General features: G+C 39.6%; 1 protein-coding gene across 1 annotated transcript in view; it reads right to left on the bottom strand.

The window, feature by feature from the left end:
- The window catches only part of Synpr (synaptoporin), a 331,824-nt gene that overhangs the window by 56,753 nt on the left and 249,390 nt on the right, over window positions 1–25,681 (bottom strand). Inside the window, exon 4 of the mRNA XM_005076392.4 lies at window positions 2,164–2,362. Within this exon, the coding sequence (XP_005076449.1) occupies window positions 2,164–2,362 (199 nt within the window). The remainder of the gene's footprint in view (window positions 1–2,163; window positions 2,363–25,681) is intronic.

The following is a 25,681-nucleotide window of genomic DNA, read 5'->3' as shown; positions in this document are numbered from 1 at the left end:
CTGCTGACAGCATGTTTTCTAAATTGGACAAGCAAGACACCAAAGAAGGCAACTGCCAAACTTTGCAAAGACAACATAGGACAATCCTTCAAAAATACTTCTTCAGAAAAATTCTGTCAGATATTCTAGGCATATAAGATGAAGATGTATGCTTCAATGTTGCAGAGGACCCTTGGGTGAATGTCCAGGCAGCCAAATGTCTTTGTCATTTCTATTGTTTTGGAAGTTGTTTATTCTGCACTTGCCATTCATTCAAGTAATATTATATTCTTCTCAGATTTCTGAAGGGACTAAAGACTAGATAGCTATAATTATAGTTTTCTTACCAAATACATAAAAGAAACTCACGTATAAAGTATGTAAGGTTGAGAGACATAAACGCTTAAGTTGTTTATCTAAGAAAAAGAAAATGTTTTGAGAACTAAAAAGATAGTTTTGGGTTGGTAATACAAGTTAGGATAGAAAGTGAATTAGATACAAAACTTTGACTTACCAAGATAGAATAGATAATAGAATAGTTTTCTCTAAATTCTCCAAATACAGATAGAATGGACATTGTAAATGTAATTCTTATGTGATAATTGTTTTTACTTTTTAATTGCTAATTTCTTGTTTCTGACTTACAGACCTTAAATCACATAGCAACCTCTTATCAAAAACATTTTAAATGATCTATCAACTGAATATTTATTTTACTGAGAGCAAAAAAATCGTATGTTGGCTGATATCTGAAGATTGTTGTCCCAGCCATTAGACAATTCATTGCTGTCAGCACTGACGATATGTAAGATGGTCACTTTCCACAGCCTCCAGTGAATTGTGCCTTGTAAAGATGCTGTACAATAAGCCTTGGAATGGCAAGAAAGGCTGCTTTCTTGTGTGAATCAGTAGTATGCAATTGCTATTGTTTGATTTGTCAGTGTCACCCCAAGCTTGTGTGCTAGATAATTAGTTCGCATGGTGGCAGTTTGAGGAGACAGTGGAATACTGGGGAGATGGGGCCTTATGAGAAGACTACAGAATACTGGGGGATGTGTCTTTCATGGAGACTGTGGGATCCTGAACCTCTCACTCTTCTGTTCTCTGGCCACAAGATGAACAATTTGCTCTACCACAAGCTCCTCACTACTACTGCCCTTTGGTACCCCTACCTGAAGCCCAAGAATAACAGATCTGTCCAATCTCAAGCCATAATTCATTAACCCATAAGCCCAAAGAATCCTTTTCTCCTTGTAAGCTAATTATCTCAGGTCTTTGTTATAGAAGCAGAGACATAACCAACATAGCTATAAAGAGGAAAATGTAAGACAGTTTTAGATGTAGGTCATTTCAGGAAAATAGAGTTTAAGTAAATGTACCTGTAAAGGTTGTGAGATTTATTTATTTTTCCTAAAACTATCTATACCCATGCATCTTTTAGAGAATTTTTGTATCTTCCTAGGTGTTTGTATGGTTGTTTTAGGATATGCGAGGCTATGCTGATTTCATGGGAGTCTTGAACCACTGTCAAAGACAATGGAAAGCAGTGGAGGGCGATGGAAGTGAGGCCTGAGAGAGTGGAGACAAGAGTGGAGAGTACAGAGCACACACAAGGCTAGAGCGAGAGAGAGAGTGAGCAAGAGAGAGAGAGAGGGAGGGAGAGAGGGAGGGAGAGAGAGCAAGGGAGAGAGAGAACGAGGGACAGAGAGAGAGAGAGAGAGAGAGAGAGAGAGAGAGAGAGAGAGAGAGAGAGAGAGAGAGAGAGCAGAGAGGGAGGAGGGGGTGTTTAGGCTACCTTGCAATATGGAAACAGTGCATTTCAGAAAAGCACAAATCTTACCATCTAAATGGCTACTAAAAAATAATGGTTGCCCAATTCCATAATGCTGAGCCTACAAGTCCACAGCAGCCTCTCTTCTTTTCTGTCCCTCCTGGGCTTCCTAAGCCTTGTCTGTATTGTTTTCAAAATGGTTTCTACCAGCTCTTGTGCTCCTTTCTCATGCCAGCACGCAGAGACCAGTAGGCATTGTGCTTTCTGCTGTAGATTGAGGAGATTTGGATCACAACAAGCATGATTTTCTTTCACACACCAGGCTCAGAGGCATAGGTGAGTCCAAAGCCCTGCAAACATTAGCCAAAGTAGTTATAAGGGACAGAAGTTGTTTGAAAAAGACAACAACTTACAATGAGTGGACCCCGATTGTTTTCCCTGTACTTGTTCTGGAAGAAAATGTACACAACAGTGGCGGCCAGAGAGTAGAGAAACGCGAACACAGCCACGGTGACGAAGAACTCTGCCGAGGATGAGGAGTCGCCAACCAGTGCCAGCTTCTGCCGTTCCTTCCCCTCACAGGTGGGCACTTCAAAGGTCACCTGGTGCAACCTAAAACCACCAGAGGCAAGAAGACATGACATATTGTAGAAGGTGAAATACTCACCGTCACATCTGCTAACATCAAGTTAGATATGGTTGGGAGTTCCATGAAGCATCCACTGGAGAATGTATTAACGAATTTACAGATTCTAGCTGGGCCCGGGGAAATAAACACCACAGAGGAGGCAATTCACCCAGGAGAGGCAAGAAGGGAAAGAGAATCTAAACTAAGGACTGCCTTGGGCTGAGATTCTGTCTTCTCTCCTTTACATGGCCCAGCATCCTTGGGTACTGGCCTGCCTGTCTCCAGCCCCTTCCCTCAGTGCTTTGAGCTCCATCATCCTGCTCCAACGCATAGCCTGCTTAGCCTACCTCAGTTACACCAAGCAGGGTATAACCTGCTGAGCAACTTCTGCCTGTGCTTGTCTCCTCAGCATCCAGGCTTCATATCCTCTCTGGGGAAACTCCTGCTGACTTCTCACCACAGTGGTTTCTTTCCTGCAGACATTTTTACTGTGTTCTTCCTCCTTTTTAATCTTTGAAATTTTAATATAATTACACATTTCTTCCAGCATTTTAATCTCCTCATGCTGCTTTATAGCACTTGTGGTGTTTCTTAGCAGTGAAGCAGTCCAGATGACATGCTTGCTTGCTGTTTGTTTTTTCCTGTCTCCATTGCTTCCTCAGTGGTGACTACCAATCTCTGATGGTGTGGGATTTGGTTTCCCTCTCTTCCATGTACCCAGTGCTGGCTTCGTTTTAGACATTCAGTACTTGACTAAATGAATGAACAGTCTTTCTTATGTCAGGTCCTTTTAGATTGACCTTTAGAGTCTTTGCATTGTGAGCTCCCCCAGGAGAGCATCCAGGACAGCATAGTCCAGAGTGGAGACAAAGGAAATGCTTGAGACACTCCTTGCTCAGCCTGCCAACACCCAAGGCAGTCATATTACATGCATATTGCAACAATGTGAGCTGAACCAAGTGCAATTTGGTCCGAGGAACCAAGATTCTTCCGAAATGACTGCTATGGAGACATTTGGAAATCTACATTTAGGAGCCTTGTTAAGATCACTGAAATTTCACTTGGGAAATTACCTGTAGAAGTAACAGTCTTCATACAGTCATCCCTAACTAATACTCAGGGAGTACTTTTTCTTACTAAGGAAAATGTAAATAACCCCTTTCAAAATTAACACTGTGTATACAGTCTACAGCAACAGAGCTAGCATGACAACATGTTTTATTTGTGTTAAATTCTGTTTTGAACACATTATTTAATTTAATGTCCATAACAAACTTTACAATGTGGGCTCCTTGATGACCTTCTCCACTTACAGGCAGAGAAATGGAGACTTAGTAGGATCACACAGTCTCTCTTAGGATACCCAGCTGGTTTTGGTGGGCCAGGAGTTTAAATTTACGCCTAACTTTAGAGTCTTTTAAAAAATATCCATATTAACTTGCTTATGCTAACTAATCATGACATCAGCTTGGATAAATGCTTTAAAAATGAACCTGTGGGCCACCGGCAGTAGAATTTTCAGAGACGGTGACATGTATTGCAGGACCCTCTCCCAGGCCCACCAAAAGCCCTAGAAGTGAAGCTGAATTGACGGTAGAAGGAGGACATCCAGTTCTCTTAAGGTCTTCATTTCTTAAAGTTAACATTGTCCACTTGTGGAAGGGCTTTTTTCTTAACAGTCGGGTTATGCTGTGGTGTGACACAGGCATTGGTAGCGCTAGCTCTGGTGTTGTGTCACTTTTTCTTCAGTAACCTGCTCTGTGGGAATGTGGGGAAAATGACTTCAAATGAAAAGGTAATCATATTAATTCTGAAGCAGATGTTCTCAAGATAAGGTTTACCTTCCCTGCCTACCTTCAATCTGTCATTCTTCAAATACACTTTTGACAAGCAACTGTATTTCACACAATAAGTGGGTGCTGGGCATGATGGCTTCTGCTCAGGTTGGAGCTCAGTGTTAATGAGGGAGGTGGACTTTCTGAGGGAAACCCCAGCCTATCCTTGGTATAAGGCAGTCAAGGGAAGTTTCCTGCTGGAATTTACCTTAAAGCAACAGCTTCAGAAAGGACTGGGAATTGTCTAGATCAAAAGCTAAGAGAGAAAAATGAGATCCTACTTCCTGTTCACATAGATGGCTATCCCGTGCAAAGACTGTAAGAAGAGCAAATGCTGACAAGATGTAGGGAAGTTGACAGTTTCATTCATGACTTGTGGGAATGGAGCCTGGAACAGGCATTTTGGAAAACTATGGCAGTTCTTCAACTAGTGAAACATTGAGTTACCGTAGGTTCCAGCAATCCTACTCCTAGATACACATGCAAGAAAAATGCTAACACATGTTCCCACAGAAACTATCATAAGAACACTCATGCAGCGTTTTTCTTAAAGGAAAAATGGAAATTATTCAAATATAGATAAACTGTTAAAACATAAAATATGGTGTTGAATGGATTATTATTTGTCAATAAAAGTAATTCAGTTTTTGTACTTGTTACACCATAGAGAAACCTTGAAAGTATTTTTGCTTAATGAAAGAAGTCATATGAAGAATGATTTTATTCATACAAACATTCAGAAAAATCAAATTCACAAAGCCAAAATCAGCTTAATGTTGCACTGTAGTTGGTGATGGGATAATCTGACCTGGTAAGTAAATGTCCCAATATTTATGTGTGGGGTAATGAGCAGTTCTAGAATCAATTGTTGTGATGGACACACATAATCCAGCTATGAAGACACTGATATTATACTAAAACTCTGTACATTTGGGGTCTGAGGAGATAACTCAGCAGTTAACAGCACTCTCTGCCCTTTCAGAGGATTCAGGTTTGATTCACAGCACCCATATGACAGTTCACAACTCTTGGTAATTCCAATTCTAGGGTACACATGTCTCTTCTGACCTCTGAGGGCACCAGAAATGCATGTGTTATGGAGATAAACATGTAGCGAAACATATAAATAAATACAAAAATTAAATGAACATAATAAAAATGGTGAATCACTTGATAAGTGAGTTAACTTAAAAATGTTACAAAAGAAACAGAGATGACTATGTGCCTAATACCTGTATAGACAAGAGTAAAACACATTGGGGGAATGCAGTGTGGGTGGGGAAAGCAGTGTAGATGGGGAATGCAGTGTGGTGGGGAATGCAGTGTGGTAGGAATAGGGAATGTAGTGTGGATGGGAATGCAGTGTGGGTGGAGAATGCAGTGTGGGTGGAGAATGTAGTGTGGATGGGAATGCAGTGTGGGTGGGGAATGCAGTGTGGGTGGGAATGCAGTGTGGGTGGGAATGCAGTGTGGGTGGGGAATGCAGTGTGGGTGGGGAATGTAGTGTGGGTGGGGAATGCAGTGTGGGTGGGAATGCAGTGTGGGTGGGGAATGCAGTGTGGGTGGGGAATGCAGTGTGGGTGGGAATTCAGTGTGGGTGGAGAATGCAGTGTGGGTGGAGAATGCAGTGTGGGTGGAGAATGCAGTGTGGGTGGGAATGCAGTGTGGGTGGGAATGCAGTGTGGGTGGGAATGCAGTGTGGGTGGGAATGTAGTGTGGGTGGGGAATGCAGTGTGGGTGGGAATGCAGTGTGGGTGGGAATGCAGTGTGGGTGGGAATGCAGTGTGGGTGGGAATGTAGTGTGGGTGGAGAATGCAGTGTGGGTGGGAATGCAGTGTGGGTGGGGAATGCAGTGTGGGTGGGAATGCAGTGTGGGTGGGAATGCAGTGTGGGTGGGAATGCAGTGTGGGTGGGAATGTAGTGTGGGTGGGGAATGCAGTGTGGGTGGGAATGCAGTGTGGGTGGGGAATGCAGTGTGGGTGGGAATGCAGTGTGGGTGGGAATGCAGTGTGGGTGGGGAATGCAGTGTGGGTGGGAATGTAGTGTGGGTGGGAATGCAGTGTGGGTGGGGAATGCAGTGTGGGTGGGGAATACAGTGTGGTTGGGAATGCAGTGTGGGTGGGGAATGCAGTGTGGGTAGGGAATGTAGTGTGGGTGGGAATGCAGTGTGGGTGGGGAATACACTGTGGGTGGGGCATGCAATGTGGTGGGGAATGCAGTATTCAGGGGTAGAAGTACAGTATGGATGGGGAAAGCTGTCAGATGGTGGGAAAAGAGAACAAGAAACAGCCAGAGACATCCACTGGGGATGGAGCAGGGGCAGTGAGAATCATGTTATAGATGTTGGCTTTAATTTGAACATTAACAATATTTTATCAGTATAAAAAGCATGTTAAACAAAACCCAAACACAAACTAAGTAAAACCCTGCTGCAACTATATGGAGATATGCCAGGATGTGCTTCAAGATCAGTGTGTCTTCATGAAGCCAGTTCCTGTTACTGAAGTACAGCATCTGGGACATTCTAGCAGAGGACAGAAGCCTCAGGATGAAGGAGAAAACAAAATAAGCATTGTTTTCTGCATCATCAGTTGAATACCATTATCTCTAATGTTGATTTATATGCTTAACTTGAAAGGACTGTTAACTGTGCTCATCTGTATAAATAAATACAATCGAAACATAAACCCTATTGTGTCTATTAATTCCAATGATATATAGTGGAGTGTTTGCCTCATCAAACATTCACTGATCTGAAATCAGGAGAAAGGGAAATGCAAGTGAGATTCTAAATGAGTACTTGATTTGAAGGAAGGGGTGAAGATAAGTCATAAAGAATGTCAGCTCATATTTGTTAGAGTATAACAATTCATCCTACATGCTTTTGAATGTTGCATGGTAGTTGTCCTGATTAGGTTTGTATAAACTTGACATAAGATAGAATCATCTGGAAAGAGGAACCTCAATTAAGAAAATAGCTCTATCAGACTGGCCTATAATAAAGTCTGTAGGGCATCTTCTTGATTAATGATTGATGTGGGAGGGCCCAGTTCACCTGGGGCAGTCTGGGAAAGCCATTATAGTAAGACAGTATGCAGTGCCTACCCATGGTCTTTGTTCTAGTTCTTGCCCCAGGTTCATGACCGAGTTCCTTCCCTGATTTCTAGAGTTGTAAGATGAAAAGAACCTTTTACTTTCCAAGCTGATTTTAGTCATGCTCTTAAACTAGAACCATGTTGTATATCTGTTACAGTAACTCTTCCCACCAGCCTGGCCCCAGTGTTACATCAGCCCCAAATAAAATATAGAGACTCTATTAGTTATAATGTTGTTAGCCAATATCTACGGCTTCTTATTGATAGCTCTGTCTTAAGTGTTAAGCCATAACTACTAGTATATGTATTTTTACAAGGTCTTATCTTACTGAGAACATCAGACTCATGCATCCTCTCTCCTGGGATCACATGGCTTCCATACTACATTTCCCAGAATTCTCCTTGTATCCTACTCCTGCCTATCTTGTTTCCCTATTGGCCAAGAGTGTTTCATTCATCAACAAATAAGAGAAACATATGTACAGAAGACTTCCCCCATCATCTCTTCTTTTCTGTATAAATAAAAAGAAACGTTTTAATGTTAACATAGTCAAATTACATATAACAAAACAGTTATCAAGTAAGAACTACAGTTACAATATTTAGTTCATTAACATTGAACAAGATTTAAGGAAAATATTTTATCAGCTATCCTATCTTTATGAGTCTAAAGTCTTATATATAACTTATCTTTTATCATAACAAGGAAAACTATAACCATGACTATTTGTCTTCAACTCCATCAAAGACCACAGAAGGATAATACATAAACTCTAGAATTGACAGAGACAACTCACTGCCTAGTCAGTCACCTGAATTTCTTCTGTAATGTTCCATCTTTGACCCATAGGCCATAGTGTGTCTGGTAGACTCCTCAGGAAGCAGGAAACTTTAAACTGTCATCCTATGTTGGCAGTTTGTTAGTCACTATTTTCTGTGTCCTGTAGGATGTCTGGCAGACTCTTTCATGAAGCAATGTCCTTTGTTTCAGTAGTCACTTTCCTGTGGGTTCCTGCATGTCCATTTTATACAGCATAAAGTCAAACAGTCCAGACAAGAGCAGTTTCTTGCCCAAATGGTTAGTCTTGCCATATTGGAAGCAAACTCCTTAACGAGTTACTTCGATGCCCATCTTCCCTTCTCACACAGTTCGTGTTGCCAGGAGTAGTTGTCTCATTGTCAAGAAAAACCCTAAACCATTTTAAAGCCCAAATTCTGTAGGTCTTTGAGAGGTTTGAAGAATGCTTAGCCAATTGAAATATATCTCTATATATCTAAAAAACCTAATTATACATTTTGACTATTATAGATAACTATCTATAATCTGTATTTAATTATGCATTACATTTTAAATGAACTATACAAATATAATACCTAAACAAAAGGAGAAATATATATATCATAAAATTGACCTTAAATGGATTAAAATTCATTCCAATACAAAGTATTCATTTCTATACCATAATCTCTCTTTTACCTTTAAAAAGAGATTGGTTGTGATCATTAACCATTTATAACCAACCCTATTTGAATGAAAACAAAAATTTATAAACAATATTTGGGAATTCGGATGCAAATTTTTCAAGTAACTTGTCCTATGGGTCAACAATGTTTTACTCATCAATCAATCAGAGAAACATATGTACAGAAGACTCCCCATCAGTATATCACTGCACACATTTACACCCCATCCCCACATGCATGCACAGGTTCCTTTAAGCAGCATGTGTGCATGTATATATATTTGCATCCCTGTATACATTGTTGCAAAAGAGGAGAGGTTACTGTCAGCATATATTTTGCAGTTGCAGTAATTTTCTGAGCAAACATCATTAATTTAGAAGCTAAACAAGCTGTTCTCTAGAGATAGAGCTTGCTCGCCGAGAATCTGGAAGCTGCTGGGTCCACCTCTGATCTTGTGAAGGAGTCAGGAAGCAATTGCTGAGGTCGCAGAAGGCACCCAATTCAATTTGTTGATTTCAAATGTACAATTCCCTTATTCCCTTCTTGGTTGACCTGACCCAATCATGGGGTAATTGAATTTTGCTGGGTTTTACTGCATTTTGTCTGCCAATAAAAAAGGCTTCCATTTTAGAGTAGTTTTTCTCTTTAAAAAAATTACCAGTACACCCATGGAGTCATTTAGAACAACAGTCCATGACTCTCCGACTAAACTACAGGAGTTACCATGAGTACAAGGTTTTGAGTTATGTTTGGAGGTACTGGAAGATTATTAAATGAAACTATCTCCTCAGCAGTTTGGAGAAGGACCAGCTGGTATTGCTTTATGAATAATAGTGTTGGTAGGCTGGGGAGATGGCTAAGTGGATAAGACGCTGCCATACAAGCCTGAGGACCAGAGTTCAGATGAACAGCACTCACACAAAATGCTAGACTCTGGGTCCAATGAAAATCCTTCCTCACAGAGGGTGCAGGATGATTGAGGAAGACTCCCCACATCAATGTTGGGTCCCACTTGCATGCACAAATTTACACATGCACCTCAAATGCGTGCCCGCACTGGTGAACATAGACACAAATACATGCATGTAAAAATAACAGTATTCATAATAAAAACCAATAATATTTTTCTACATCCAGTCAGTGTGGTTTCTTCTGGACTTGTTTCTCACTTTATTCTCATTTGCTTCTCTTAGCCAAGCACTGTTACTATCACTATTGTACAGATGAGGAAACAGAGTCTTGAAGTGTGCAGTCAGCTAGCTGAGCTCTTGTGTCTCATGGAAGGTACAGATGAGTCCCACAAGCAAGTAGATCAAAAGGACACCATTTGAATAATGATGCCAGTTTCTGCCACTCTTCTTGAAAGGTTAAAGCAAACTTAAATGTCTAGCTGACTGCTTGTGTTAAAATGAGCGAGGCAGCTGTCCCACACTACCTCATCCAATGGCAAGAAACTCATCTAAACAGTTGGAGTTTATGTGGAATAAGATTATAAGGCAATATTCATCCTGATACCACGTTGAAGTGTGTGTATTAAATAATATATACCCAGCCGTGCTAGGTGAAATTCTGCACACTGACCAATGTGACATCATGAAAACCTTCCTAGATCTCAAATTTTATCAGGCCTTGTTCTGCTCCCTGCCTCAGAACAGGCAGGGGGCAAGTGATCTGAAATTGTGGTCCTAAGTGTGTGGTTTTGTGTAGAAAGTGAGGCGCTATGTAACATCTGGCACAGGAGCAGCTCTAGGTAGCCATGTACCCATTATTGACCTGTGACAAGGCTTAGAGATCATTGGAGTGTCTTTCAGCAGGCTGAGCACACACAGGTCTAAGGTCCTCCCAACCCAAGAGTGAGGGTTTGAGTGACAGACAATAAAATCATTCTCTGAGGCTGTGATCCAACTCAGGACAAAGTGGAAGGAAGGTGGGAGTCTAGGTGTTGTGATCAGTTTCAGTCATTCTGCAGCCAGAATGACAGTGTGTGGGGAAGACCAGACAGAGGGGCAATGACAGATCATGCTCCCTCACCTGTTCTGTGACTTGACCATTTTCTCCAGTGCTGTCAATTCTAAGGATGGGGCTAGGCTTTACTGCTTTTTTGTTTGTTTGTTTTTGTTTTCCCTCTCTTACCCTAGTAATGTTTCTGGTTTTAGAAGACTTTTTCCCTTTCTTTTTGCTAGCTATATCTGTGTACATGTATGATGAGTTATTTTTGTTGCATTTACATGCAGGCACAGACACCAACTTACTCAGTTGATATGATTAACACCATAAATTACTGCTACCCCAGGGGTTCACCCAGCTCCTTCACATGCTACATCTCCATTCTTTCTCCCAAGTATCCCTCCCAATTATGGACAGTACAGTTGGAGCTCATTGGGAGCGCTAGTCAGAGAGCAGCTAATGACATAAGGAAGAGCCCACACTACCCTGGCACCCATCTTTGAGCTGTTTTGCTTTGTTCCCAAGTCCATTTGTAAGTTTTAAACCACACTACTCCACATTACACTCAACTCCTTTCTTTCAGAAGGATTCAGTGAATGCATGCACCAATCATTAGATGCTCTAGGACATAGAGTCAACGACTTGGTCTAGAAGATTGGGAAGGACGAACCTCTGCCTGCTACCTCAGGCTTTCTTATTGTGTCTGCAGGATGGTGTTTGGTGCTGCTATTTAGGGAGCTGACAGTGATTTAACATCTGCTTCTGCTCAGTGCCAATCACCAGTGGACATGATGCCAGATGTTTTTACACATTATCTCATTTTAATCTGAAGCACTGATATCAGTACTTAGGTTGTGTCATTAACCCCTCTCTGACAAATCGGGGGGACTTACTTACATAACGGTTTCAAGAGAGTTTGGGTACTGTGGCTGTCTCAAGCTGGCTCTAAGGACAGATTGAAACATGGTTATCTCTGATGCTATGTACACCTCAAAAGACTTATTTTTATGCTGTGGTCAAAGTCTGGGGAAACTTCCTCCTCCTAATGTCTGTGGTTAGGATCTGTTTAGGGTGGAAATGGCAGAAGGTAACAAAGTAAAGTTTGAGCATAGCCCTGGAAAATTCACTCACACTGAAAATGCCCTAGCAACTAGGCTCAGTTATCTTAAGACAAAAATCTTTCCTCTCATATAGGAATGGAAATCAGTTATCTGAATGCAAGGCTCACTCACTGGAAGTTGCCCTGAGGACCAGTGTACCCAGGGAACCTCGGGGAAGAAGAGTTACTGCTAGGTTCTGTGCAATGTGAAAGCAGAACATAAAACAGACCAGTATCAACATCCTTGTAGCAGAGCCTTTGGATGCAGCAGTGGGCATTGAGATGATGGTACCTCGGCCTGATCTGCTTGACCTCAAGGATGGAGTTCAGCTTCTTCATCTTCCTATCACGGCTTAGGCAGACAGAATCATAATTGCACATGGTTTGATCCATATCTTGATTAAATACAAAGCAGTCTGTTCACCAAGGTTTGCAATAACAGTGTCTATTCACTAGAAATTAGTTCTTGGAGAAGGAGAAAAACAGTAGAAGACAAAATGTTCTTCAGCACAACAGGAGTGCTTGTCTCTATTTCGCTTATACATGAACTGTGTTCCAGTTTTATTGTCACCATACCATAGAAGGAAATTTCTGTTACTTTTTCTCGTCTTAACTTTACTGTTTTTTTCCTCCCACAGTGAACTCAGTGAGATGTTGGAAAATGTAATCAAGGTTACTACAAACAATACTCTTTTCTGCATGATTAACTGAATTCATACGTGTGAGGCTGGAAAACTGCTGCATACTCCCCAGCTCCCAGAACAGAGATTCCATCTTTTCATCAAAAGATATTGTGTTGGGAACAAAGAACTCTCCAAATTTTACTACACACACACACACACACACACACACACACACACACACACACACACTCACAAACATTTCTGCATTTGTATTGTATAGACATAATTTTTGAAATGAAGCAGAAACCTGCAGGTAATTAAAAAGAATGGCTCTGCAGAGGCAGGGCATGGCCAGGAGGTGAACTGAGAGCAATGAACCTATAAAAACCTTATAATGACTCACAAGGAGGCATCTCTGTGCTCACCAGCTATGATTTATTCATTTTGGTTTCTTCAAATAGAATTTGAGTAATAGAAAATTCAGATGGCCTCTCCATTGCCAAAGTAAAATAGATAATAAGGTTACCCATTTATCTGAAGTAAAATTCATCTCTTGTTGGTTCTCTGTGATACTCTATCCAAGTAAGTTGAGAGGAAAAATAGTTGCAGAGAGGATTAAAAAGAATGTTGGATGTTCAGCTAAAAACCTGAGCATATGCTCATTTTATTTGGTTGCTAAAGAAAGGTTTTGTGAGTAAACCATCCGAAGGATTTGATTAAAATGTATTTGCAACATTCAAAAATACACTGCTATGGTGAGGGAGGGCACATAATCTCTCTCAGCTGACATTTTATTTAAATTCAAGTAAAATGATTTGATTAACTAATTCTGTGAAAAAATAGATACATTTAAAGAAGAAAAGTAAAACAATTCCCTTCCAAGGCTCAACCTAAAAATGTAAAGCCTAAAGAGACATCAACCCACTGTGTGTATGTATGTATATGTGTGTGCACATGTGTGTGGTTGAGTGTGTAGACCATAGGTGAATCTTGGATGAAATCCTCAGGAATGTCATCCACCTTATTTTGAGACATGTCTCTTGATTGCCTGCACTCACCAGTTTGGCTAGGTTTCCTGGCCCCTCTTTCTGCTTCCCTAGTGCTGCAGTTACACGCACAGGTCACCGTGCCTAGCTTTTCTACATGAGTTCTGGGGATTGAACTCAAGTCCTCATGTTGGTGCCTGAACACTTTACAAACTGAGCTATCTCAGTCTATACACTTCTGTTACAACACAACCAAAACTTAGATCACTTTTAAAAAGTTATTGTATTCATAACAGTTATAGAATATGTTTAGATAATGATGCACGAGTTACCATGTTGTACATGTTGTCCAACAGATATACATAATGAGGAAAGTATAACAATTTCCTAAATATTTCATTGGTAAATATTTTAAACGTTCTATACTAATTTCTCATGTTCATGTTATATAATCAATGATATATCAGATTGTCAGCAAGTTTCCTAACCCTCCAAAGTGATTAAAAACTTTATCGTTTTGGTGACTGATGGAAAATAGAACTAAGAACTAGATTCTAAAGAGTTTGAATTTCAGCTATTTCCCTGAAGTTCTTCATCCTGTCACTACTGACCTCATCTACTCTAATCCCCAAGGCAACATGGAGATGAGATTCAAGCACCTGTCCAGACAATGGCATGTCCTTTCCAAAACACCAGAGGGCTTTCAGACCTATCATACAGTGGTTGTTTCCATTTTCTGCCCATTGTAAAGTTATCCCTTTGCTGCTTTTCCTATAAACTTGAAGGGCAATATAAATAATCTATATTGACCATGAGCTATATTACAAGTGTCATATCTCTTTTGTTTACTTGTTTGTTCTTTTGCTTTGGAGCTGAGATTAAAATTGAGAACTGCATGTGGAATCTAATGACAGAGAGGGAGGACTAATGAGCATAGGGGTCAAGACTGGGCTTGCTTAGCCCACAGAAACAGCTGACCTGAATAAGGGGGAGCTCTTGAACCCCAGACTGATGGCTCAGAATCCAGCATGGGACTGATCCAGACCCCCTGAATGTGGATGTCACTGAGGAGGCCTAGGCAATCTATGGGGCCTTGGGTAGTAGATCAGTATTTATCCCTGGCATACAAATGGACTTTGGGTGCCCATCGCGCAATAAGAGATGCTCTCTTAGCCTGGACTCTTGGGGGAGGGCCTAGGCCCTGTCCTGAATGAAATGACAGACTATGGATACCACCTCACCCTCCCTGGGGAAAGGAGTGAGGTTTGGAGGGGATGGGGGACTAGTGGGAGGGCATGGGAGGAGGGATGAGAGAGGGAGAGGAAGCTGGGATTGACATGTGAATCAATCTTGTTTCTAATTTAAATTTAAAAAGAAAAAAAGAAACAAACAAAAAGTCAGAATGCTTTTGTAAAGTTTCAATGTCCTCTAAAGTGCAGGATAGTAGCCAACATGGTTGACACAACTCACAAAGAAATCCTAACATGGCCCTTGTGGACTTCTTAGTTACAGTCACACCCAGTAGCTTTTTTTGCTTCCTAGAAAATAATCTACTCATTCCCAAAATATTTGGTGCCCTTGAACCGCTATCAACATCCAGCTTCCTGTCTGTGTTGGGATCTCAGCCCAAATGTAGATCCATCTGATCACCCAAGTAAAAGAACACATCCCTGCCATGGCCCCGCTCCAGTGTATCGTCTTGCTTCCTGCCTTTCATTGCTTGTCTCTGTCTGGGGGTACTCTACTAACCATGAATCTGTGTTTTGCCTTTCTCTCAGTAGACCAGTGGCTCTCAGCCTGTGGGCCATAACTCCTTTGGGAAACCTCTATCTCCAAAAATATTTACATTGCAATTCATAATAGTAGCAAAGTTACAGTTTTGAAGCAGCAATGAAAATAATTCTATTGTTGGGGGTCACCACAACATGAAGAACTGTATTAAAGGGTTGTAGCTTTAGGGAGGTTGAGAACCACTGCTCTAGACTGAGAGCAGGACATGGGGACAATGATCTTATTTTGCTACATCTTTATTACTAAGAACCTAGTCACATTTCGTTTGTGGTCATCAATAAATATTTGTTAAGAGAGGAAGGAAGGAAAGGAGGGAGGGAGGGAGTTCATCAAATTTTTAAAAGGTCTATTTGTCTGGGAGCAAATCTTGCATTTGTAGAAAGTAATGGCTATATGTTCTCCAGGAAGAAAGTGGGACTTGGAGGTGAAGGAACTTGATCAAAGCCATATGGTAAAAGTTTTGCAGTTCCCACTTCCTGCTGCAGGCTCACTGGACCTTCCACCACTACATTCCCAAGGAGGAGAAATTCCTAGTGGTCCCGAGAAAAGACAGAAGGACAAGAAGCAAAAGGTGGGATCCAAAGGCCCTCTGAGCTGGGAACCCCGCTGGAGAAGCTCCTCAGGAACCTGCACTCCAGACCTTCTCAGCAAATGATACCATGGGTGCTACTCCCTTGCACACCCATGCAGCACAGCTCTGAGTTCTCTCTAAAGACAGTTGCGTAGACTTGTGCCCTCCTTGGTACTATATTCCCAGTGTCTCATCTGCAACATACTCATACACTCATCACCTTCACACTAGGTGTTACGCTAAGAATTACAGATTCCATCATAAGCAATATGCAGATGATTTCTGCTATTAGAGCCTTTGTTCTAATGCAAAGGGTTCATGAATGATCTATTCCAAATGATGGCAGTGGATATCAGGATGGAAGCTTTATGATGCTTAAGCCAGTCTAAGACTCGATTTCCATAAGAAACTGTCATTGTTGATGATAACAGTAGGAGGGGGGCGACTGGATTTTGATTGCTGTCATTTGTGCTAGCCACTGTGCTCTGTGCCTTGAATGTTGTACTTCCTACATCATTATGACAGCCCTGAGAGGGAAATTACTGTTATCCTTATTCTATAAATGGGGACACTTGAATCTGAGCACACAGGAAGCCAATTCAGTGTAACCTGCCTACAGTTCTTACTGTCAGGCAAGTGTTCTTCCTCCTAAATCTGCCACATACTCTGAGGCCAGACACTGTTGAATCTCTTCTCAAACATTCATCTGAACCAGTTTCTTATACACCATGTAACAAGGAGATGTGTAGACTTTCAGAATGGTGGCTGCATGGGAATCTAGTTCACTAAGAATCCATTTGCTAAACAAAAAGACAGCTTGTCGGTGTACTTGAAACTCTCAAGGGAAGAACGTCACAGCTGCTTCACAGGTGTCTGAGGTAGAGGCTGACCTTCAACCGAAAGACCAGAAGAATGCAGGTGTGTTCATGTGTGTTCGAACCTGAGTCTGTGAGTCTGTGAGCCTGTGTGCCTGTGTGCCTGTGTTAGAAGACTTTCCCTGAAGTGCTCAATGGAAAATGTTTTAGAAGAGAAAACAGTTCCAGCACAAGTATTACTTAACTAAGAGGAAATTATTTTCTTGTCCATTGAGTTTTGTTGGAACTGATTTGGAGGTCCTTGAAGTGACTTCATATTGCCCCCTAGAACATATTCTTTTGAAAAAGGTTTTAAAACAATGGCTACATTTTTTTCCTGATTACAAAAGGCAAGTTGGTGCTGAGAGTAAGACTTGCCTTGCCTTTCAGGCTGCTCAGGAAAGGAACACTACAGCTCTCCACCCTCACCTTCTCTAACATTGGCATGTCATAGCTGATATCTGGCAATCTTCCATTGTGTTACGTCTACTATATCTTTATGCATATACAAAACAGTTTCTTAAACTCCTGTCTCTGATTCAATCATCTCAACTTGAGTTCTTCAACGGAAGGCAGTTTAGTATAATAGCTACCAAGGATTTGATTGGAAAGATTGTGGATACTTTCTGTGAGTATAATGCAAGTCTATGACAGAGCATCGAAACAGTGTTTTAAAAAGGGGAAATGGAAAATAAAAAGGGAAATGGTATTAATCACTGGAAAGATCCCAACAAGCACATAGCAATATGTCAATGAGCAGTCTCCTCTTGTTACACATTGCAGTTCATCTTCTAGGATTTTTTCCCTCTTAATTCACAACATATTTAAACAGAAATGAATACAACTTAAATTCATTCTCCTCCTTTGAAAATTAAAAATCAAGGTCAAACAATGTGAACAAATAGTACAAATAAGTCTTCCACATAAATAAATGCTTAACAATTACCTTTGGTTTCTGTGAAATAACTAAGATAAAAATTACCTGAGTTTCTTTAAAATCTCAAGAATGGCTCAGAAATTCCTGTGAGTGTTCCATTCCTGAGTCCCATGAGAAAAACACTCTTTTCCTAACATTACTGGGATGCTATTTGCCATGTCTACTCTCATTCTCTCTGAAGTAGGCAGTGGTATGTTAAAGACATGATGAAAAGTATGATTCAGCCATTTTTCCTGATTGCCAATAAGATGTGTGTTTGTATATTCTCACATCTGACAACATTCTCAGTGTTTATTTTCAAAGTGATAACTATCCAAGGATGTAGTACTCCATCATGTTTGTAGAATGAGTAGGAGCCTTCAGGCCTGACATTAGAGAACTGTGACTTGGCCTCAGAAATTCCTGTGAGTGTTCCATTCCTGAGTCCCATGAGAAAAACACTCTTTTCCTAACATTACTGGGATGCTATTTGCCATGTCTACTCTCATTCTCTCTGAAGTAGGCAGTGGTATGTTAAAGACATGATGAAAAGTATGATTCAGCCATTTTTCCTGATTGCCAATAAGATGTTTGTTTGTATATTCTCACATCTGACAACATTCTCAGTGTTTATTTTCAATGTGATAACTATCCAAGGATGTAGTACTCCATCATGTTTGTAGAATGAGTAGGAGCCTTCAGGCCTGACATTAGAGAACTGTGACTTGGGACCTAACTTCTTTCAACTTATTTTACTTTTCTCCTGACCAGTTTTGGTAGTTTGGTTCATCTGGCCTGAGTCACCATTTACATGGGCTTTTATTTAACTTTTTAGAGATATGTCTGTTACTGAATATTACTACATATGAATCATCATATGACTCAAAGGTTTCTACAGTAAAATCATTCAAGATTATGCCAGATCCCTGTCTTTGGCAGATACCGAGTAAAAATGGCTCTGGAAGACAGCTGGAGAAAGCACTAGCCAGCTAGCTGATTGTTGGTACCTGACCCAAAAGTAGGAACCTTTATCTCAGGTTACAAATGTTCCCTGGTCTCTCAGACACTCCAGGTGGAATGATCAGTTAGTATTAGATAGTACATCATGAAGATCATTAAATGTAATCATGGATTCTGCATCATTCATTTCATTGCTGAAGAGGAGTAATAGAGGGAGACCCAAAAATGTGAGATTTCCTGTATGAGACCACAGGAGTTCCCACCATAGAGTAGATAGCTGATATTTTTGCTTACCTACACATATTCCTTTCCTCAATTTCTTTGAGTTTTCAGGTTGGAATGACATATCTAGATTGGATCAATTATCATATTTTATCCTTTAGGCTTAAAGAACTAGAGATATGTAAGCTGGATCCTGCTACAGGAAAATGAGGTCACAGCTGAAGGAAAAATGGATATTCCAATTTCTTTGTTGTCTACCCAACATCTAGTACCATAGCTTTTCCCTGACAAGTGTTCAAGATATTGACTTGGCCTAACTTCCTCACAGGTGACTCTTCACAAATGGCCCTTAATCAGAACAGTCGTTGGGTGAAGAAATAGTTATGGTTTTATCACAGTTTCAAGCAATCCATTTTTCTCATTCTTTTCTCTTTTCTTTCTCTTATCTCTTTGCACCTAACTTGTGCCATTTCTCTAGGTTTACCTTGACAGTGCCATTGGTTTACAGGAGGATGTTAGACATATTACATTGCTCAAAACACACCTGTTTGAAAGTATCACTAGTTTCACATGTCATGTTTAGCTTGTATAAGAGCCCAAATCTTCACAAAGAAATTTTACACGCAGCCAACCTATGCCAGCATTTATACCTTAGACCCTGAGTCAAGAGACAAGAACCAAAGTGGATTAGGAGCATGAGTGGGAAAGAGGACTGTGAACAGGATTCAATACTCATTAGATCTTGAGCCTTTATTCAGGAGAAATTAACCCAAAGTTAAGATTTCCATCTGAAATCTACATAATCATTCTAGAATTCTATCTGTATAGGATTTCCACCATGGGGCCCTTGGCCTACTCAGATATAGAAAGATTGGAAGTCTGAATCTTTAGTTGCTTGGGTTTTCTAAAACACTATGTTAAGAAATGCTTACCTTCCTTTTACAATCAGGTTTTCATGAGGACTTTGAGAAAACATGTATTTCTCATTCTTTTGTAGAAACTGAACCCAGAACTAAAAAAATAAAATGGCAGTGCAATGACTCTACTCCCTCAAATGTGCTTGTCTGTTTCTTGACTCTTTCTCCTTGTGAGCAAGATGGAAGTCTCACATCTACACTTTACCAGCTTAATAGCTACAGGTATCAGAGGCTGTAGGGAGTGCAGGAATCCCTGAGTGACATACATAAGCCTGGGTTGAATGTGTTTTGTTGACCTGCACAGAGCTATGTCAAGGACCCAGAGCTTCAGGCCCATGGAATAATTGCAAAGTTTTCTTTATGGGGTGTGGGCTGAAGTGGTGAGGTTCACATGGAAATGGAAAAACTTTTCTCTGGATTAGAGTGTGAGTATTGACTGTGTGTAGAAAATGCCCACCATTCCTTTCTCTATATAATGTTTGCCACCTGAAGACTGGTCCCCTACAAAGACTGCTCCTACCAAAATTAGCTTAGCCTGTCTCCTTAACCCAGCTGTATACCATAAACCCTACTTCCTTGTTTATTTGGATGTAATAATCCACCTCTTCGTTCAACTGTATGCAATAACATAGCCCTTTTGTTTAGTTCTATAAATAAATGTGCTGAGCTTTCTAAGGTGCTGAAATTTCTCAAATTGAGGGATCAAACCAACCCAAACCAGCAATACTCTTGTCAGATTCATTCCTGAAGCTATGCAGGGATGGACAAGAGATCAATGTCCCTTCCAGCTCACCTAGGAAAATCCAAATTGGGTCTTGTGCCCTCTTAAAAACCATCACCAAGGCTAAAAGGAGGCTTCACTACGTTGATAGGCAAGTGTTTGTGGGTGTGGGTGTGCGTGTGCGTGTGCATGTGCTTGTGCATGTGTGTGTGTGTGTGTGTGTTAGTGGTTTTTCATTGGGAGGAAGTACAGATAACAGAAACAATATAGGTCAAATCTGTGCATCTTTTCTCTACAAGATATGATGGGGGTCATTTCACTTAAATACTTCCAATACTAAAAATAAAGTATTCATTCACAATTCATAGTTGTCATGAGAACAAAAATACTTACATGCAATATTACATGTCTTATTCCATTGGAAAGACTAACTGCATATTCTCCAATGTCAATACTTTGATAATTCCTGTTCATTATGTTACAGCTCCTCATCTCTTTATCTTTCCCTGTATTTATCATACATAGACTCATTTTTCTCCACTTTTATATTTAATAAACTTTAAAGTACTTGTCTAAGTACAATTCCTCCCTGAAGTTTCCCAAACATATCTGCTTGGGCCATCATTGCCTTTGCTTTCTACAGCTTGTCCTTCATCCTAATGTGTTTTTGTCATGGCCTCCTTTTTGGCTATTCACATGCAAATCTCTACCATCTACTTGCTACATTATCCTTGAAATTTTATTAAGAGGAAGCTAATACTCATATTTTCTTCATAATGTCATTGAAGAATTAAAAGACTGGCTAATAAAGAAAAAGCTTAGAACTGTAAATATTCAGTGTGCTCAAATTATTTTTATAATTAATAAAGTAATTGATATTCATTGGCTGTCACTCTAAATTCTTTCCATTGAGATCCCTCCTATGCTCAAGGAGACTTTCTCTACTTGCAAGTACATGTTGTTTGAAGCTTATAAAGATTAACAATTCTTTACTTATTCCTTAGCACTGTAGGACCAAGAGTATAAATGCCCAGCAATTCCCAGTCCCTAGCTTTACAGTTTTTGCTATATTTCACAGTTTCTTAGAAGACCAAAGCAAGGCTGAGTTCTAGTTGCCTATTGTTGTAATGTAATAATACAAATTCTATCTTTTTCTCCTCTTTTCTACCTCCCCTACACCTTTGTTGTGTTTTCTGGGATCATCACTTATGTAAGTTCACTGTCCCCAAAGCTTTGTCCTAAGATCTACTTCAGGGAATCCAAATCAAGATAGTTTCTATTGGTAAGCCATGTCTTAGGACTCACACCTTCCTTTGTATCTCTATATTGCTTTGACTTAATGTGTTGTATAGACTTACATTTAATAACTATGAAGGCTGGTGATATGGTTAGGGTAAAAGCACTTGCTATGAAAAAACTGACAACCCAAATGACAATGCTTTCAATCCATATAAAGACTGGTGGAGCTTTCATAGTTCTGGAAGGTGATATGCCCATTACTGGAGAAGAGAAGTAATTGTCGATCTTATCCATCTATGAACCCTGTAAGTTACAATGATGAATGGCTTTGCAAGATGTGCCCACTGTTGTAATAGTGTCATGAATGGCAAGGAATTAACAAACCAATTCCTGATTAGATTTAAGGCCTGCATCACAGAATGAACCCATATCTGGCACTGTCATTGAGACAAATAACCTGGGGTTGAATGGGTTATAAGACCCAGGAAAGATCTTACTATTGCTAAATGGACATTATTATCTTAAAGCAAGTCCTAATGATTTACCATTATACACATAGATTAGTTTATCTCTCAACCCTAATCAGAAAAGGTTTTTTATTCAGTTGATGCCAATTAGCGTAGAAACTCAAAACTGCAAGATAAGAGACTACAGAATGTTCAGTCCTACATTGGACATGTATATCACATACCCTTATCCCAAGAGACAGGGATCACTGTAGAAGAGTAGGTGAAAAGATCATAAGTACTAGAAGAGGTAGATGATTACAGTTGTCATAGCAGGCTTACACCAAATGAGGAGTTAAGAGACAGAGAGTTGGCTTTGTTTAACAGTATGTCCCCTGGTCGGTCAATTATGATCCAGTAGAGGGCCTTACATTTAAGAGATAATGGACAATACAAATTGTAGTTGATGGGTTTTAAACAAGGCCATAAAATTAAGAGGGTGGGAGAGTATCTGGGAGGATCTTGGGGAGGGAAACAAATATGGTCAAAATACATTGGAATTCTCAAAGTAATGAAAATTTAAAAAATTCAATAACTATTGACTGATTATTTCTGAATTTTAATGTTTATTTCCATTGAAAGTGTATGTCTTTTTTACTATAGCTTATAAAATTTTTAAATTTGCATTCTTGTTAGATACAAGTTGAGATACATATGTATAAAAGTTTCAACTTAGCTTGAGAAAATGAGCCACAAATTGGGCTTATTTATAAAAGTTGTCTCACACTTCCTTGGGTAGATTGTACTTTGATGTGAAATCAACCATCCACAGAATGACTAGTACAAACAAGCCCATATATCAAAACAAAATCATGAGATATAGTGCTGTGTATTGTTTTCAACAAAGCATAAGTTTCAAACTATGGAACAAACAGCAGATGTTCTGATGCAGTGGGAAAAACAGAATTAGTGAAGGAAGAAAATAATTTTGCCTTCAACTCCACAGATGACCAGACTAGGTCAGGCATCAGGGTAGATGAGGTTTGTTTTTTCTAAATATCCAGGTTCTTGTTTGTGTCTCTATAATTTAACAACAAGTTGGCAATTTTAGGAATAATTTGGCAATCAGTAATTATATAAAGACAAAATGCTTTTTTGAAGAGTGAAAATCAGGAAAAGAACAAACCGTACAGCTACGATAGGAGCTATTATAACCAACAGCAATGGTGAACAGCTCCATTGTGTAGCAGCTCCACTTATTTCTCTGCCATCAAAACAAAGATAATTGTCTCAAGAAGTCACATGTGACATCAAATGTTGATATAAGTGACCATGGAGTAGGGCTTGTGCTAGAATGAAGGCTATGCAAAGGGGAAATTCCTGGATCATGTAGTCAAGGTGAACATAACCACATATTTTGCATTTGGAGAAAATGTCCAAATGTTTTTTTTGAGTGGCTGAACTGTTTCATAATCCCACTAACGATGTTAGGGAAAGCCAACTTTTCACAATGCTGCAACACTACATATTTTCTGTCTTTTTGTCTTCAGCTGCCTTAATGACACTAAAGCATAGTTTGTTTATTTATTCCTTTTTGTCTCAGATAGTCCAGGCTATCCTAAAGCTTCCATGCCTTAAAAACATAACCAAAGGTGACCTTGAGCTCCTGATCCCGAGTCCTAAGATTACAGCATGCACACAGATCTACCCTGCCACTTGTACTTTTATTGCATAATCTGAATAATTCCCTAATGGCTAATGATACTGAATACCTTATAAATTAATTTTCTTGTTATCTGTAAGTTTTCTTGGAATGAATATTCATTGACTTAATTAATTTGTAAATATTCTTCCAATATTTAGGGTACATGTTTCTTTTCAGATGTATGATTTGAATTTTCTCCCATTTTGTGGGTGTAGGTTTTCTTCTTAGTTTCTTGATAATTACCTTGAAGAACTTTGAAATTTAGTTCCAAGTTATATAGTTTGCCTATCATCCTTTACATTTTGGTGATGTGTTTAAAAGCAATTGATCAATCAAATATCATAAAGATATTCCTATTTTTCTAAGAGTTTTACAGCTTTATTTTCTACACCGTTTATGACCTATTGTGAGTTAAGTTTTTAATATGGTTTGAGGCAAGAAGTCTAGCTTTATTCTTTCTCTTGTACATACTTATGTGTCTCAGAATCATTTATTATTATTATTGCTAGTATTATTAAAAGATGATTTTCAATGAAGATTCATTGTATTCTTGTCAATAGTCAGTTGACCATAACAGCCTCAAATTCAATCCTATTGATCTGCATATTGATCCTTATTCTAATACCACATTATTTTAATTATTCTGACTTTCTTTAATGTTGCAGAAATACATTCTGCCTCTGCTCATAAGGTATTTCAGAGGCAAGTGAAAAAAGGTAAAGAAAAGTATTTTCCCCTGAATTTTGCCCTAGTAAAGCAACTGTAAACCATTTTCAGAGTCACTAGAAGCAACAATGGGCCATTTTATTCTACCCTAAAGCCTTTCCTTTCAGATGAATCTTTGTTCTTGCCCCCAGAAATCTTATTGGAAGTCATATTCTAGACACACATTATGAAATTCGTTTAATGTGCAGTAGTTGAAAGCTTGCTCACTGGGCTAAAGAGATGGTTCAGTGGGTAAAGTGCTTGCTATGCAGGTGTAGAGACTGGAGTCCAGATTCCCAGCACCCGTGGAAAAAGCCAGATGGGTGCCAGATCCTCTGGGCCCAGCTCACCAGATGTGAGCTGCCATGTAGGCACTGGGAATGAAACCTAGATGCTCCGCCAGAGCAAACAAGTGCTCATAACCACTGAGTTGTCTCTCCAACCTGTGTTCTCCCTTTTAATAGAACTTTGGTTTTCTTTTGGGGAATTGCATTTCTTGAGGAACTTTATGAGGAACTATTAGCTGGTCAAGCAATGAATGCATAACCCAATGTAGAATGACCTGATTCTTAACTTCAGTGAATACTGTAGGAGGTGGGATATTAGCTGTATCTCATTTTGCTTGTGTTGAATTAAAGCAATTGTTTAAATCCTGCTATAAATGTGCTTCGAACTTTCTCCTCTTCTTTATTTTTTGGGAGCCTGGGTTTTCAGTCTTCTCTTTCATTGTGTGGACTTCCCATAGTTTTCTGATTTCTTCACTCTTAGCTTTGTTTATCCCAAGACAGTTGTGCTAATTATAATCTTAAAGGCTCTCTTGATATAAAATCTGTCCCCATTCCTGGCCATTTTCAGATCTCTAGAACAAGCAGAGATATTCAGTATGAAATTTCCATATATATTTATTTTTTTGAGTGTTTTTAATCTCCAAAAAGAGTCACCCCTAAATTTCTTTGCAATTCTTTTATTCTACTTATTTTCCAGAATCTCTTAAATATTTCAGAACATCCTTCCAAAAGGTTTATAAGAGAAGAATTACATTTGATAATGATAGAGAAAAATCACAAAATACCTTGTCAATTTACATCTCCAACTTCTTTAATACATATCTTTTTGGATACATTCCATTTCCTGTCCCAGACCAAAAAAAATAAAAAAATGGATAAGACAGTGTTGTTCTTTCCACTGCTTAGAGTCTGGCAGAAAA

Source organism: Mesocricetus auratus, unplaced genomic scaffold (genome assembly GCF_017639785.1).
Source record: "Mesocricetus auratus isolate SY011 unplaced genomic scaffold, BCM_Maur_2.0 Super-Scaffold_100006, whole genome shotgun sequence".
Lineage (NCBI taxonomy): Eukaryota > Metazoa > Chordata > Mammalia > Rodentia > Cricetidae > Mesocricetus > Mesocricetus auratus.
The sequence above is the reverse complement of the archived record's forward strand: the minus strand, read 5'-3'. Positions and strand labels throughout refer to the sequence as shown.